Source organism: Scyliorhinus canicula, chromosome 2, assembly GCF_902713615.1.
Source record: "Scyliorhinus canicula chromosome 2, sScyCan1.1, whole genome shotgun sequence".
NCBI classification, from domain to species: domain Eukaryota; kingdom Metazoa; phylum Chordata; class Chondrichthyes; order Carcharhiniformes; family Scyliorhinidae; genus Scyliorhinus; species Scyliorhinus canicula.
The window spans coordinates 236910950-236927362 of NC_052147.1; the positions used below are offsets into that span (position 1 = coordinate 236910950).

At 43.5% G+C, this 16413-nt stretch overlaps 1 protein-coding gene across 1 annotated transcript in view; it reads right to left on the minus strand.

The window, feature by feature from the left end:
* Positions 1 to 1222: 1222 nt before the first annotated feature.
* LOC119962051 (inactive dipeptidyl peptidase 10-like) overlaps positions 1223 to 16413 on the minus strand; it is a 1164028-nt gene continuing 1148837 nt past the window's right edge. Inside the window, 3 exon segments of the mRNA XM_038789842.1 lie at positions 1223 to 3194; positions 5908 to 5981; positions 12956 to 13028. Coding sequence (XP_038645770.1) covers positions 3057 to 3194; positions 5908 to 5981; positions 12956 to 13028 — 285 coding nt within the window. The 3' untranslated portion in view covers positions 1223 to 3056.

Sequence of the window (16413 nt, forward strand, 5' to 3'; positions counted from 1 at the left end):
CATTTTCTGTCATCGGTTGTCCTAAATAGACAAACATACCTATTTGTTCCAGTGTGACACCATGCACTTCAATAATAATAATAATAATAATAAACTCAAGTTTATTCTGAGGTATTCCTTCTAACTATTATTGTTTTTGTCTTTTTGGTGTTCAATCAATCCATATTCTAAACTTCCAGATTTTATTTGATCTACAATATCTTGTTGGGGCTCTTCTGATTCTGCAAGTTTGTTATGTACTTGCCTCCCAATAAAAGTTCATCTAATTCTCTGAATATTTGTTCTGTGCACATATTGAATAATTTTGGTAACAGTGCATAGCCAGTGGACATGAAAATGTCTGATTGTCCATCTGACGGAAATCAGATATCTCGAATTTCATTTCTGGCTAGTAGATAAACAAATGAATAAAAGATACTGTAATTAAGTATGCGATGTCAATAATCATATTTGCGTGATTTTGCATTCATGTTTTTGTGCATTTACTGACAAAATGGTGAAGCGAAAAAACAGTGTATGAATGTTTTTAAAATTGCTCTATGTGCTTTGTTTCCTTGGTTATTGCTTATTGGCTTTCTGCTAAAATGGAGTGTAATGCAGGTGAAAGTGCCAGACTACAGCACCATGGAAACAATCAGCAATATTGTATGGAGTGGGGAGCTGACAAGGTCAGCTTAATGGGAATTTATTTTAATTGAATTCACCATAATTTCTATTTTTTTTCAAAAACAAAGTACCTCTTGTGATGTTTAAGTTGTTTTATTGGATGACTTGAATCTTTCCAAGTTAAAGAGACTTGAAAATTAATGGGTTCACGGTATAGTTCATCCACTCTGCTTTTGCAGAACTTTTGTTCTGAAATATCATTTTCTATTCAGTATTAAGCCGAATAATTTTGCCCACAAAAGGGAATTACCCGGGAACACCAACCCTTGAATATAATGATAACTGAAGTACAAATATTAGCCTCGACTGTCTGTTTTTTGTGTGCCATATTGGTGAAGGGTAATGTTATAAAATAAGTTAGGTCAGAGGGTCTGGTAGGAGCCTTCTCTGAACAATCCAAGAGAAAGACAGCTATATTTGCTACTTTATTGTTACCATTCATGCACCTCCCTACAGGCATTTTACCTTTCAACCAATTGTATTGTAAATGCCTTAATATATCTACAAATTAAGCAGTGTCTAAAATTTTATATAACAAAGTCACAGTATCAACAAATATACATCAAGTCATGATAGTATTTTATTTTTGTATTACTCAATAATAATGAGCAAGGTATCCTACTGAAATCTTTATTCCTACAAATTATTAAACCAGGTAACTCAGTCACCTAAAAATCCCCACCGTCTGAGTGCTACCTCTATGTAATCTTTAGAATTTCAATAAACAACTGTTTGGGAGGAGTGGAGGAAGGGGAATAGTATAATATTAGCAATTGATTTGCTCTTTTCATCTACTATATTTGATTTGGTAATAACAGAAAATAAAATACCTTTTCTTAAAAGCTTTTGTACAAACCATTTATATTTTACATATTTACAAATTTAAATTGGCATTAGATGTAAAGAACAGGCTTTATCATTAGAATGGGAAGTTTTGTTGCGTATTCGTTGAAAGTTTGAATGTTCGGCAAGATTCAAGTCTCAGTTTTTGGTCACATGATGGCAGACTTGCATCTGTTTAGGAGACAGAATGCCTCAACTCATTATGGATGTCTGATTGTTATCAGATTCCTTTTGGATAAGTTCTCTCATTAACATGTGGATATATGACTAGAAAAATTAGAATTACTCTGCAGGAGTGGAATATGACATAAGAACGTTTCCTCAGGAATTATTCCCATCCAGCTTTATACCAGGGCACTCTGGCATTTTTAGTTATGATGACAATAGTGTAGTTTTTCTTTTGCACAAATATTCCAATGATACAGATCCTTGGTTCAGTACATTGTGTGCAGTTCCATGAGTATGGATCTAATTGTTGCCTGAAGAATGAATGCAGAAGATGCATCAATAATGGAATTTAAAAGAGCCTTTAACCATAAGTCATTGAAATGTCTTGTATCTGAATGTTTTTTCCCTTTGGGGAAATCACATTGAAGGAGGCCATTAATGTATTATGATTTATTATTTTCTGCATTGTAAAACAGGATGTGGTAAATGTAACCCTGATTTATAACAACCTTGTTGCAAGGGAGAGATTCACTCGAGCCCACGTTATTTGAAGTTGTGGCGATTTGCCAATATAAGTCTTGTTATGTCCGAGCTTTTATTGCCTGCTGATGAATGCCTGATCTCTGCTAAATTGTGAATCATTACACTGTCAGCTAAAATTAAAATGTTTTTTATTGCAAAAGCAAGATCCTCATGATGTGGGGGAGTTAAGCTAATGTGTAATACATGATAAATTGTGATCGACAATACCACAGATGTTTTGCAAACACATTCTACCTTTGAAAAGACTTGTAAAAATTCTGTTTATTTAATGAAGGTAATATAATGGGATGTCAGAGAAGCTGGATGGTTTTAAATTTGCAAACTACAGTGTTGGATTTCTGACATAAAAGATGCACATCATAATATATATATGCCATCATCTTTGTGCAAGTGACAATCCAAAATTATAAAGAAAAGAAAATGTGTGCACTTTAATTGTCTGTTACTACCTCAACAATATTAACATATATAGCAGTGGAGCCAAACAAAATACACATGCAGAAAGCTGTAGGTGACATATGCACAATTGGAATTCTGATTTTTTAAAAAAAGTGTACTAACAGGTCGATGTACTCCCAAAACAGTTTACTGTTCCTTTGAAAATAATCTTGGACCTGGCACATTAATTTCAAGTCCTTTTTCCAGTCATTGGATTCATAATCTCTAATATGTTGTTCCTGTAGATTTCTTTCAGCTGCCCTGGTAGGTCTGTATTTCCACAACAGTGGTATTTAATGCTGGGTTCGTTCTGAGAGTTCTGGACTATTAAGCTTATCTTTATCAAGATATTTTGAGATTTCTTTCTTTCTTCTTTTTATTTCAAATGGTTCCCGATTCTATTCATCCTCCTCTGGTTCTTTCTGTAATATAGGCATTTCTTGCTTCAGGCACTCCCTGAAAAAGCTGAGGATTGCACTGTACATATGACGCTTGCTTTTTTCAGCTGTAATGAAATGGCCTTCATCTGGGTAAATCTGTCTCATAAAGAAAATAAAAGGTTTGTGAGACATATGATACGCTAGTCAGCTTTAACCATAACCATAGGAAACTAAGGAAATTCAGTATGTCCACATTGTCTCTTACTAAGTTTTACAGCTGCACCATTGAAAGCATCCTATCTGGCTGCATCACAGCCTGGTATGGCAACTGCTCGGCCTGAGACAGTAAGAAACTATAGAGAGTCGTGAACACAGCCCAGTCCATCACGCAAACCCGCCTCCCATCCATTGACTCTGTCTACACCTCCCGCTGCCTTGGGAAAGTGTGCAGTATAATCAAAAACCCCTCCCACCCGGGTTATTCTCTCTTCCAACCTCTTCCATCGGGCAGAAGATACAAGAGTGTGAGAACACTCATTAACAGGTTCAAAAACAGCTTCTTCCCTCTGTCACCAGTCTCCTGAATGGTCCTCTTATGGACTAAACTGATCTCTCAAAGCATCTTCTCTACTGTGTAGCACTGCACTCGTATACTTCACCCGTGTCTATGTATTTACATTGTGTATTTACCGTATGTCCTATGTTTTACATGTGATCTGTCCGGACTGCACGCAGAACAATACTTTTCACTGTACCTCGATACAGGTAACAATAAATCTAAATCTAAGTTGAATAATATTTTGGTATACATTGGTACATGTAACAATAAATCTAAATCTAAGTTGAACAATATATTGGTGTACATTGGTACTTATCTGGACAATGCTGTGTCAATTTAATACATTTTTGATATATAATAATTACATAAATGACCCTCAATGGTAACAACAGTTATAGATTTGATTAGGCATTACCATCAGCGAGCATATAAAAATTGCATTGCCTGTAAAAAATTATTTAATGGAAACCATTGTGTTCTTCACAGGGTGAGAACTGGAAATGGTGCTCTTTCTGCCAGTCCCATGCAGGCGAATTCATTGTTTCATAGTACCCTGACAGTGCAAAAGAAGGCTATTTAACCCACTGAGTCTGCACTGCCCCTCTGAAGGAGCACCTCACCCAGGCCAGTGCCCCATCCCCATAACCTTACCCAACCTTTTGGACACACTAAAGAGCGATTTAGCATAGCCAATCCACCTAACCACAGCTTTGGACTGTGGGAGGAAACCGCAGCACCTGGAGGAAACCCACGCAGACACAGCAAGAATGTACAAATTCCACACAGTCAAACAAGATTGGAATTGAACTCGGGTCCCTGGTTCTAGGAGGCAGTAGTGTTAACCACTGTGTCACCGTGCCGCCACAAATTAACATTTTCCCTCTCCTGCCCCCACACTAATGTAATATCCAGTTTGATGATGTTGGGTTGTCAACCTAATGTTCTGAAGGGTCCTATGAACTCAAAACATTAACTCTGTTTCTCTCTCCACAGATGCTGCCAGGGCTGCTGAGTATATCCAGCATTTTCTGTTTTTATTTCAGATTTCTAGCATCTGCAGGATTTTGCTTTTATTTGAGTCCACGATTTTACGTTGCTTGTTGAAATATTTAGGCGTCGGATCTAAAGATGTTTTACAGCAGCTATGGTGAGGCTGCACGGTGTGGCAGACAAGGCCTGGCATTGGGACCATGGTTGAATCTCTCAGGATATTCTGCTGAGAAGTTCACATTGTCTGTAGGTATAAATTTTTAACATTTAAAAATAAATAAATGTGCCTTTGGAAATGATTCAGAAATTCTCATTCTAAGAGCAGAGGTACTGGTCCTGATATACGAATTGCAAGCTTGGAAGGGAGCAAGGGGAAGAGTTTGTAATCAGGGAACCAGTTCTTAGTTAGTTGGTTTCCGCTGAGTAGCTGTTAATTGGCCACAATGCACTTCATTTGGTGTGTATAAAGGGTGGGGTCAGAGTCGGCAGATTGTGCACTTTCTGGTCAGCATTTTACATCCCACCGTAAAATAGAAGATTCTCCTCATAATTTCATCAAATAGTACATCAAATAAACATTTATGAGCTGGCATAGATGCAATGCAGAATTCTTTCAACATTTATTTCAATCAATACATAGAAAAATACTCCCTAATGGACCAGTCTAATATTTCAGGCTTTTTGTACTCTTGTCTGATTTTACTAATTTTAAACAAAAATGAAATAGAGTAAATTATGAGAGATACTTTTTACTCTGGTTTCTAGTCACTGGAAACTAGATATAGGCTGTCAAATTCCATTGTTAGTATTTGTCAGACTTCATCATCATACTTAAATATCACCAGTGTTCAGGTAGTCTTTCACCAACATGTTACATACTGAAGCTATATAACTGCTTTCAGGATGTGGACACTTGACTAATTCAGGGAGTAGTCTATCTTCCTTTTGATGGCATGTTCATCAAGGGTTACATTACCTTCCTCCAAGTGCTCATTGGCTCAAGGCTGTTGACATTTTCTGAACTTGGCTAGGTTAATTCATTACTGCCTAGCACACAATGCTGACCAGCCACATGTAGTACAATCTACAGTAATGATCATAGTAGATCTTAAAACATGGATAATTTTGATCTTACTCCTGAACTGAACCAAAATGAGGTGACAGTATCACGGTGGCATGAAATGGATATCCAGCAATGTTCCATAGACTTTGTTTGTTTGTTTGGAAGCAATGCCCAAAAGCATTAACTCCTTCAGTTACCTCAACTTCTCAATTTGTTACACTGGCATTCCAAAAACGCATTCATTGTAAATTAAATACCTGCATAGTGTAGTTTCTTTCAGCTTTCACCAGGTGTTGTATCAGCTCAGCGGTGTGCTGAAAATGTACATTTGCTGCAAGAAAAAGCAGTTAAATGGTTTTTCACAGATTCACAGAAAAATAACTGAAAATATAAAACTGAAAATAAAAAATATATATGGCCTTTATTAGATGTTCATCAAGGCAGATTGCATCAAAACAAATAAAAATACTTTTAAATTACTCTTAATTAATTCTACATGGAATTGTTTCAAGTTTAATGTTACCAAGGTCAATCTAAGGTCGGCATAATTCTACTGTATATTTGTTGCAAACTGTATTAAAAATTGCAAGTCTGTCAATTAACCAGCTGCCATCTTAAGTCGAATCAAGAAGTATGGAATATCGGCATCATGGTCTACCCTGAATTCAGTTTCCTCCATACTGGCTGTTCACGTCGGCGGGAAGTTCCGGTCCAACACCAGCGAACGGGTTTTGCAGCGACGAGGGGTGCTGTCAACGGGAAATCTCATTGACAATGGCGGGACTGGGAAATCCCGCTGGCAGGTCACCTGCCCCGCCGAGAAATACGTGGTGGGGTGGTCGGTAAATCCACAAGCATCATCCACCAATACCCAATCTTCATCACTGGCCTCCCTCGCTCTCTTTAAATTATTATCCACAAGCTTTAACATAGCTGCAGGTTAGCAAATCAATTCAAAGTGCTTGAAAAGCCATGGGATTTATTTCTAGGCGCAGAGAAATCATAAGTAGTGAAGTTATCCAAAACTGGTCCTGGTCAGGCCACCCTCAGAATACTGTGCACAGTACTGGTCCCCATATTATAAACAAATTGTAGAAGAACTTTACAAAAGCAATTTGCAGGGATAGTGCCAGAACAAAAGACAAAGCAATCAAGAAAGATTGAACAGGTTGAGAATGTTTTCTTGAGAAAAGAGAAGATTTAAAGGCGGAGAGAGTAAATAGTGTAGTGGGGGATGGATTTAAACTTGGAAGGCAGAGGGTGGGTTGACTAATGGGCCTAGTTTTAGAAGTGCCAGTGAGAGCAAAAGAGAGAAGATGGAGAATAGGGAAAAGGAAGTGAGAGAAGGCTTGAGTGTTGACAGTGAACAAAGAAATGGTTGCCTCCCAAAGGGCAAGAAAAAGATAAGGGCAAGGTTAAATTGTATGTATGTAAATGCAGAGAGTATAGTGAACAAAATTGGGGAACTGGAAGCAGAAATTGCTCTAGGGGCATATATAATATGGTAGCATTGAAGGGCAACACGGTAGCATAGTGGTTAGCACAGTTGTTTCACAGCTCCAGGGTCCCAAGTTTGATTCCCAGCTTGGGTCACTGTCTGTGCGGAGTCAGCACATTCTCCCCGTATTTGCGTGGGTTTCCTCCAGGTGCTCCGGCCAGAACAGGACTGGATACTTAACACGGGTTATGAGATTTTTAGTAGGAACAGGGTGGGTAAAAAGAGAGTAAGAAGTCTTACAACACCAGGTTAAAGTCCAACAGGTTTGTTTCAAACACGAGCTTTCGGAGCACGGCTCCTTCATCATGGTAAAAAGAGAGGAGGTGTAGCAGTCTCGGTCAAAGATAGTATCATAGCTCTTCAACGAGATGCAGTTCCTGAATTAAAATCTATATGGTTGGAGGTGAGAAACAGGAAGGGAGCAGTGTTCTTGTTTAGTATTTACTATAGACCTCCAAATATTAGTGAAGGATAGAATGAGGCCCATAAGTGATAAGCAGGGTAAACTGCTCACTGAAGCGGAGGATATGTCAGTGGCACTAAATGAGTACTTTGCCTCTGTCTTTACCAAATTAGAAGATGGTGACAATGGCCCAATCGAAAATGTGGGTGTTGAGCAACTGAGCAGTATAGTGATAAAGAAATGGTGCTAAAAAAACCGGCAGCACTCCAGGTAGAGAATTTGCCAGGCCGGATGGGATGCATCCCAGATTGCTGAGAGAGGTAAAGGAGCACATTGCGGAGCTGTGGACAGAAATTTTCCAGGCCTCTCTGAACACAGGATTAGTCCCGGAGGACTGGAGGATTGCAAATGTGATGCCACTGTTTAAGAAAGGTGCAAAGGACAACCCAGGAAACTACAGACCTATCAGATTGACATCAAAAGTCAGAAAACTGATGGAGGTCATAACACGATATAGGATAAATATACATTTGAGAAAAATAAGTTATATAGGAAAGTCAACATGGCTTTGTCAAGGGGAGATCATATCTGTCAAATTTAATTGAGTTCTTTGATGAGGTGACACAGGCAGTGGATGAAGGTTATGCTGTGGATATTGTATATTTGGACTTTCAGAAAGCATTTGATACAGTGCCACATGGCAGGTTGGTTAACAAATTAAAAATGATTGGGATTAATGGGTCCTTGGCAGTATGGATTAAAAGTTGGTTAAGAGATGGGAAACAGAGGGTAGGTATAGATGGGCATTTCTCAGACTGGAGATGAGTTGAAAGTGGTGTTCCCCGGGGCTCAGTGTTGGGACCGTTGCTTTTTCTGATTGATATAAATGATTTAGAAGTGGGTGTTAAGGGCACAATCTCTAAATTTGCAGATGATGCTAAACCAGGGAGAATAGTGAATTGTGAGGATGATGCTGAGTGACTTCAGAGGGACATTGACAAGTTGGCCAAATGGGCAGACACCTGGTAGATGAATTTCAATGCAGCAAAATGTGAGGTAATGCATTTTGGTAGAAGAAACTCTCTTTACTCAGAGAGTAGTTGGGGTTTGGAATGTACTGCCTTGGAGATTGGTGGATCTGGATTCTATAGGAGGTTTCAAAAGAGAACTGGGTATATATTTGAAAGTGATGAATTTAGAATGCTACGGAGATAGGGCTGGGGAATGGAACTAGCTAGGTTGTTCTTTTGAGAGTTAGTGCAGACACGATGGGCTGAATGGCCTCCTGCTGTGCTGTAAATAACAAACAATCAAACAAGTAACAAATAACAAACAAACAGACATGATAAAGAACTTTAAATTTCAGAATGAGTTGGTAGATATGGACAGATTACCAAAAGAAAATGCTGGAAAATCTTAGTAGACCTAGCAGCATTTGTAGGGAGAGAAAAGAGCTAACGTTTCGAGTCCAATGACTCTTTGTCAAAGCTAACAAACAGAGAAAGTGGGAAATACTTATACTGTGGAGTGAGAATGAAAGATGAGTCATAGCCACAGAAACCCAGGGTAACCGGGTGCCAATGGCCACAGAAACCAAGGGGAAAGAGTGTTAATGGCAGTCGCCAGAGAGAACAAAAGATGTAAAAGGCCAAACAGCAGAGAAACTAAATCCTACCCTGGACAGATTATTCCACTTGTGGGAGAATCCAAAGCGAGGAGCTACAGATGTAAGAAAGCAACCAATACGGAAATGATGAAAAAATAATTTACTCAGAAGTTAGAACATGGAACTCACTCACATAGGAAGTGATTGAGATAAATAACTTAGATGTTTTCAAAAGGCAACTTCGCAGGCACATCAGAGAAAACGTAGAGAGAGATGAGGTAGATAAAATGGAGGAACTGTAGAATATAAATACCAAGACAGAAGAATTGGTCTGTTTCTGTGCTGTATATTCTTTGTAATTATCATTCAAAATGTTAAGTAACCTTTTACATTCTAGCTGCCTCCTTGGCCTCCAAGAAGATTCCACTCCTCATTTTTGTGCAAATTCCCTTTTATAAGCAGAACCCCATATTTCCTAGTTCCAGAATTTTGGAAATTGTAAGCAATGTAAATTTTTGACCACCCCCCCCCCCCCCCCCCCCCCCCCCCTCCCTTACCCCCTTATCTCTGGGGAGGCCCTGGAAAATAGTTAAATTTCAATCAGCTGCTAATTCACTGAAAATTTGTACACAGGGGTCTCTTTTGCTTAAATTTGAAATTTAAAGCAGTAATGTCACTCCTGATAGATGCACTATGCTGGGAATGACAAGTATCCAACTTTTAAAAGGCTGCAGCAATTAAAGATCAACTACACTTTTCAGTAAATGTTGCTGTAAATGGTGCAATATCTTTAGGAGTCTCCTGGTGTTGCCGAGGATGGAACATTTTGGGCGGAATTCAGCGGACTCAAGTTAAAGTCTACTGAACGGCGCATTTAACGGGATGTTTCTTGGTGGCTGCAGGGCCAAGAAGCATAATGCTACCCAACGGCACTTTCCCATATTTTTTGGACTCAACGAGATTCTCTCTGCTCAAGGTCACACTTAGAGGGATTTCCTGCTGGTGAGCGAAAGGCTCCCTGCAATCGAGGCATCATTTTGTCCGGAAGCTCCAATCTTTCCCCTACCTTTTAGGCCCACCTCTCTTTTTTGACCCCCCCTCTCTTACCCCCTCAACTCTCGGGAGGCCCTTGGAACCAAACCCCCCCCCCCAACCACTTGGCAAGTTCCCCAGTGCCCGATCCCTGATCGTGCCAACCTGGTGAGGTCATTCTGGTGTTCCAAGGCCACCATGCTCCAACCACCCGAGGATCTCCAATGGCCTTGGAAACACCCCCAGGTGCCATTGCAATTGGCCCATGTTTGCGTGGACTGCTACTAAACAGCACCCTGTCGAGGTCTCCCTGGAATTCTCCCTGGGTGTTTGGATGATGGCTGCTGCATGTGCGGTGTTGTCACCCGCAGTGTTCTGTCACTGTGTCCAGGCATCATGGCCTGATTGGGGCTAGGTAATGATTCCCACATGCTACATGGCCCACCCACCCACAGGAATCCACTTGGGTTGTGTGAGGTGCTCACTTAACCACGATTGCCAGTCCCCATTGACAATTGCCTTCAGCCCCATGGCCAGATGCCTCAGCAGTTAGTGGGGCTTATGGGTGGTTAGTGGGGCAAACGGGCAGGGACAAGGGTTTCCCCCAGAACAGGTACTCATGATCCATGAGTCGGCATGGTGGTGTTGCGCACGGTTTCCCCCCCAGCGCATCCCCCACCTTGCAATGTAATGTATTGGGGCTGGTTTAGCACACTGGGCTAAATCGGCGGCTTTTAAAGCAGGCCAAGGCAGGCCAGCAGCACGGTTCAATTCCTGTACCAGTCCCCCTGAACAGGTGCCGGAATGTGGCGATGAGGGGCTTTTCACAGTAACTTCATTTGACGCCTACTTGTGACAATAACCGATTTTCATTTCATTTCATTTCATAATGGTGGCCCACCCCTGCCGAGGGACACCCCTGCCAGACGTGGGTCCCCCACCCCAAGCCAAGGGACCCCCACACCCTGCTGAGCACTGGTGCTGCAAGCCCAGCGCACCCGGGCTCTTTGCCTGTGAGCGAAGATGGCTACTCACCTCCTCGGATCCCGGCAGAAGCCCTTCCAGCAGGTTCCTGTTTTCAAAAAGGAGTACTAATTGGTGTCAGCATGATCATTTGCTAGAGACGCCGATGAATTACGAGAGGCAGTTGGATATGGGGTCGCTCCCATTAATTATATGGGAATACGGCTTAAGTGGTGATAATTGGTTTCTCATCACGCTACGGCAGGATCCTGATTTCACCTACAAGAGCAGGCTGGTTGCATTGCAAACTGTTGGGTGAGAGGGGCGATTCTTTGTTTTGGCCTCTCCAGCTATTCACCGGCCTTGTTTTGCTTGAGCGAGAGCACAACGAGGCCAGAGAGTCGAGCCTATAGAATCATACAAACCCTACATTGCAGAAGGAGACCATTCAACTCATCAAGTCTGCACAGACCTTCCAAAAAAGCACTCCACGCAGGTCCAATCCCCCGCCCCATCCTCGCAACCACAGCCAAACATTGGACACCAAAGAGCAATCTAACATGGTCAATCCACCTAATCTGCACATCTTCAGACTGTGGGACGAAACCGGAGCATCCAGAGGAAACCACGCAGACATGGGGAGAATGTTCAAACTCCACACAGTCACCCAAAGTTGGAATTGAATCTAGGGGCGAGATTCTCCCATATGGGGAGAAATCGTAAGGCTGGCGTCAAATCCGGGCGGGTTTGACGCCAGCCATCCCCCTTCCCGACCGGGAACCGATTCTGGTCCCCGGTCGGGGCTAGCATCCCGACGCCGTAAACTCCGGCATCGCGGGCTTAACGAATTTCGTTAAGCCCGCTTGCCAGAGTTAGCGCCGGCTGACGCATCATATGACGTCAGCCGCGCATGCGCGGATTGGAAGACTCCAACCCGCGCATACGCGGATGACGACATCGCGCATTTGCGCGAAACCCGCGCATGCGCGGGCCGGGATGCCCCTCAGCCGCCCCGCGAATGGATACTGCGGGGCGGCAGAAGGACAAAGAGTGCGCGGGCATCGGGCCCGCTGCCCGCGATCGGTGCCCACCGATCGTGGGCCCATGGCACCCTTGGCACGGCCGTGGTACTGCTGTGCCAATCGGTGCCATGGTTTTAAAAATCGAGAGTTTACGGCCGTTTTTACGAACGGCCAGACCAGGTGTGTTTGCCGTTCGTAAAAACAGCCGTAAAGGGCTGGGAACTCGGCCCATCGATCAGCTGAGAATCGCTGCCGGCCGTAAAAAAACGGCGGCAGGGATTCGTATCGGGAGTCGGGCGTGGGGAGGGGGGAGAATAGCGGGAGGGCGTCGGAACAGCGTGGCCGTAAAATTTTACGAGCCACGCTATTCTCCGCACCGTCGGGAGTGCGGAGAATCTCGCCCTAGGTTCCTGGCATTGTGAGGCATCTGTGCTAACCACTGTGCCACCCTGTCGTGGTAGAAAGTGATCAAGTAGACCCCTCAGATAGCCAACATGGTGAGAGAGAGCAACAAGGAGAGGTAAGCACAATAACAGATAGATAGAGAGAGATAGAAACAGAGAGAATAAAGGAGAGATGTTTGTATCCATTCCCGAAATCTGGTGGATGTGACATGGATTTTGTTTTGACCACATCCTCAACTTTAACCAAAATCTTTGTCACAAAAATGACTACAACTCCATCAGTTTGAAACCACTGTCTAAAATATTTTAAAGTATTTTGGGGAGATAGCCAACAGCTTTGTGCTTGAAGGTGAGAGGTGGGGCTAAGTAAGTCTTACCATCAGCAGTCCCATGTATGATCAGCAAACTCTCATCGTTAATTTCATTAATGTTTTGCAGCACACTGGATTCCTAAAAGCAATCAAAAATTGAGTTACGAATATGAATTTTAGTTACAGTATTCTTTGGTTATTTATATTGAACCATAATTAGCACATCTAAATGCATAGCATAAAAATGGGACAAGAGGGATAGGGTTTAAAACTAAATAGTGGGGGAGAGGGTTCAGTTGTATAGAAAATTAGAAAACCAAAGTTAAAGGAGAAAGTCAGAGTGCAGGTCAATGATGAGGGCTTTAAACTAGTTAAAGCTGGGGGGGGGGGGGGTCGTGGATGAGGTGAGGGTGGGAAGGTGGCACAGAGGAGGGCTCAGGAGAGGTTTGTAAAGTTTCCAAACCATGTTAAAGAATAAAGAGTATGGAAAGTGGCAGAACTCTAACTTCAGGCACAGCAGATAAGGGGACGACTATGAGAAGGGTACAGCGTACAGATTCTGGTCACCCTATTATAGAAAGGATATTAAACGAGAAAGAGTGCAGAAAAGATTTACTAAGATGCTACCGGGCCTTGATGGTTTGAGCTATAAGGAGAGGCTGGACAGACTGGGACATTTTTCCCCGGAGTGTAGGAGGCTCAGGGGTGATCTTATAGAGGTTTATAAAATAATGAGGGGCATAGATATGGTAGATAGTCAACATCTTTTCCCAAAGATAAGGGGCGGGGTTCTCCCATACCCAGTGGGGTGGGGAGCCCCGGCGGGATGGAGTGGCGTGAACAACTCCGGCGTCGGCCCACCCCAAAGGTGCGGAATCCTCCTCGTGTTCAGGGGCTAGGCTGGCGCCGGAGTGGTTTGCGCCCGCCGGCTGGCGTGGAAGGCCTTTGGTGCCATACCAGCCGGGGCCGAAGGGACTCCGCCGACGGCTGCTGACGTCATCCCCGCGCATGCGCAGGGGTCACATACGCACCGGCCATCGCGGAGGCTGACACGGCCGACACGTAGTAAAAGAGTGCCCCCATGGCACAGGCCCGCCCACCAATCATTGGGCCCCGATCGCGGGCCAGGCCACGGTGGGGGCACCCCCAGTGGCCAGATCGCCCCGTGCCCCCCCAGGACCCCGGAGCCTGCCTACGTCGCCAGGTCCCGCCGGTAAGGGACCTAGTCTGATCAACGCCGGTGGGACAGGCAAAAAACCAGCGGGACTTCGGCCCATTGCGGGCCGGAGACTTCAGGCAGCCCTGGGGCCCATTGAGTCGCGCCAGTCCCCACCATTCTCCGGGGCGGGCGGGGCGACTCACGCCTCGCCGACTTTTGGAGGGCTGGAGAAATCGGCGGCCGGCGGGGGCGGGATTCACGCCGACCCCCGGCGATTCTCTGACCGGGCGGGGGATCGGAGAATCCCGCCCAAGGAGTCTAAATCCAGAAGGCATAGGTTTAAGGTAAGAGGGGTGAGCTACAAAAGGATCCAGAAGGGCATTTTTTTCACACAGAGGGTGGCGAGTGTCTGGAGTGTACATAGGCAGTGGCAGAGGTGGGTCCAATTTTGTCTTAAAAAAATATTTAGACGGACATATGGGAAAGCTGGGGAGAGAGGGTTATGGGCTAAATGCGGGCAATTGGGACTAACTAAGTGGTAAAAACTGGGCGGCATGGACAAGTTGGGCAGAAGGGTCTGTTTCCATGATGTAAACCTCTATGACTCTAATTTTCCAAAATGCTCTAGAATGGGCGGCATTGACAAATAATAATAATAATAATAATAATTGCTTATTGTCACAAGTAGGCTTCAATGAAGTTACTGTGAAAAGCCCCTAGTCACCACATTCCGGCGCCTGTTCGGGGAGACTGGTACGGGAATTGAACCCACGCTGTTCTGCATTTCAAGTCAGCTGTTTAGTTGGGCCGAGGGGGCTGTTTTCATGCTGTAAACCTCAATGACTCTATGACTATGACTAAGGTGGTGGTCAATGCAGGACTGAGGGTGTTGTACCTAAATGTGCACAGAATACGAAACAAGGTAAATGAGCTTGTAGTGCACATTGAAATTAGCGAGAACAATGTTATGGGCATCACAGAGATGTGGCTCCAAGGGGATCTGGGCTGGGTTCTAAATATCCAAGGTTATGTGTCCTATCGAAAGGACAGGCAGATGAACATAGGGGACAGAGTTTCCTTGTTGGTAAGAAATGAAATGAAATTGCTAGCACAAAACAATATAGAGTTGGAAGGCGTAAAATCTGTGTGGGTAGAGCTGAGGAATCGCAAAGGAAAAGAGACCCTGATGGGAGTTATGTACAGGCTCCCTAGCAGTAGTCAGGATGTGGGGCAGAAAATAAATGAGGAGATAGAAAATGCATATAAGAAAGGCAGTATTACAATAATCATGGGGACTTCAATATGCAGGTGGACTGAGAAATCAGGTTGGTAGTGGATTCCAAGAAATGGAATCTGTGGAATGTCGACGAGATGTTTTTTTGGAGCAGCTTTTGGGAATTCATGAGCGAACAAGCAATTTGGATTTGGTGATGTGTAATGGAGGAGATTTGATTATGGAACACAAAGTGAAGGAGCCCTTCGGGAGCAGTGACAACAATATGATAGAATTTACCCTGCAGTTTGAGAGGGAAAAGCTGCAATCAGATGTAACGGTATTACAATTAAATAAGGGTAACTACAAAGACATGAGGGAGGAGGTGGCCAGAGTTGATTGGAAGGGGAGCTTAGCAGGGAAGATGGTGGAACAGCAATGGCAGGAATTTCTGGGGTTATTCGGGAGGCACAACAGAAATTTGTCCCAAGGAGGAGGAAACATGCTGAGGGGAGGATGAGGCATCAATGGCTGACAAGGGAAGTCAAGGACAGCATAAAAGCAAAAGAAAAAACATACCCAGTGGTAAGGGTTAGTGTGAAGCTAGAGGATTGGGAAGCCTTTAAAAGCAAGCAGAAGACAACTAAAAAAGCAATAAGGGGGGAGAAGATGGAATATGAGTGTAAGCTAGCTCATAATATAAAAGAAGGTTGCAAGAGTTTTTTTTATATATATATATAAAAGGTAAGAGAGAGGCAAGAATCAATATTGGACCAGTGGAAAATGGGGTTAGAGAAGTAATAATAGGGGAACAAAGAAATGGCAGAGGAACTGAATAGGTACTTTGCATCAGTCTTTACAGTGGAAGACAACAGTGCATACCGAGACTTCAAGATATTCAGGGGGCAGAGGTGAGTGCAATGACCATCACTAAAGCGAAGGTGCAAGGGAAACTGAAAGGTCTGAAGGTGGATAAACCACCCAGACCGATGGACTACACCCCGGGGTTCTGAAGGATATAGCTGATGAGATTGTAGAGGCATTGGTGATGATCTTTTAGGAATCACTGAAGTCAGGGAGGGTCCCAGACGACTGGAAAATGGCCAATGTTTAAAAAGGGACGGAGGCAGAAAAAGGGAAATTATAGGCTGG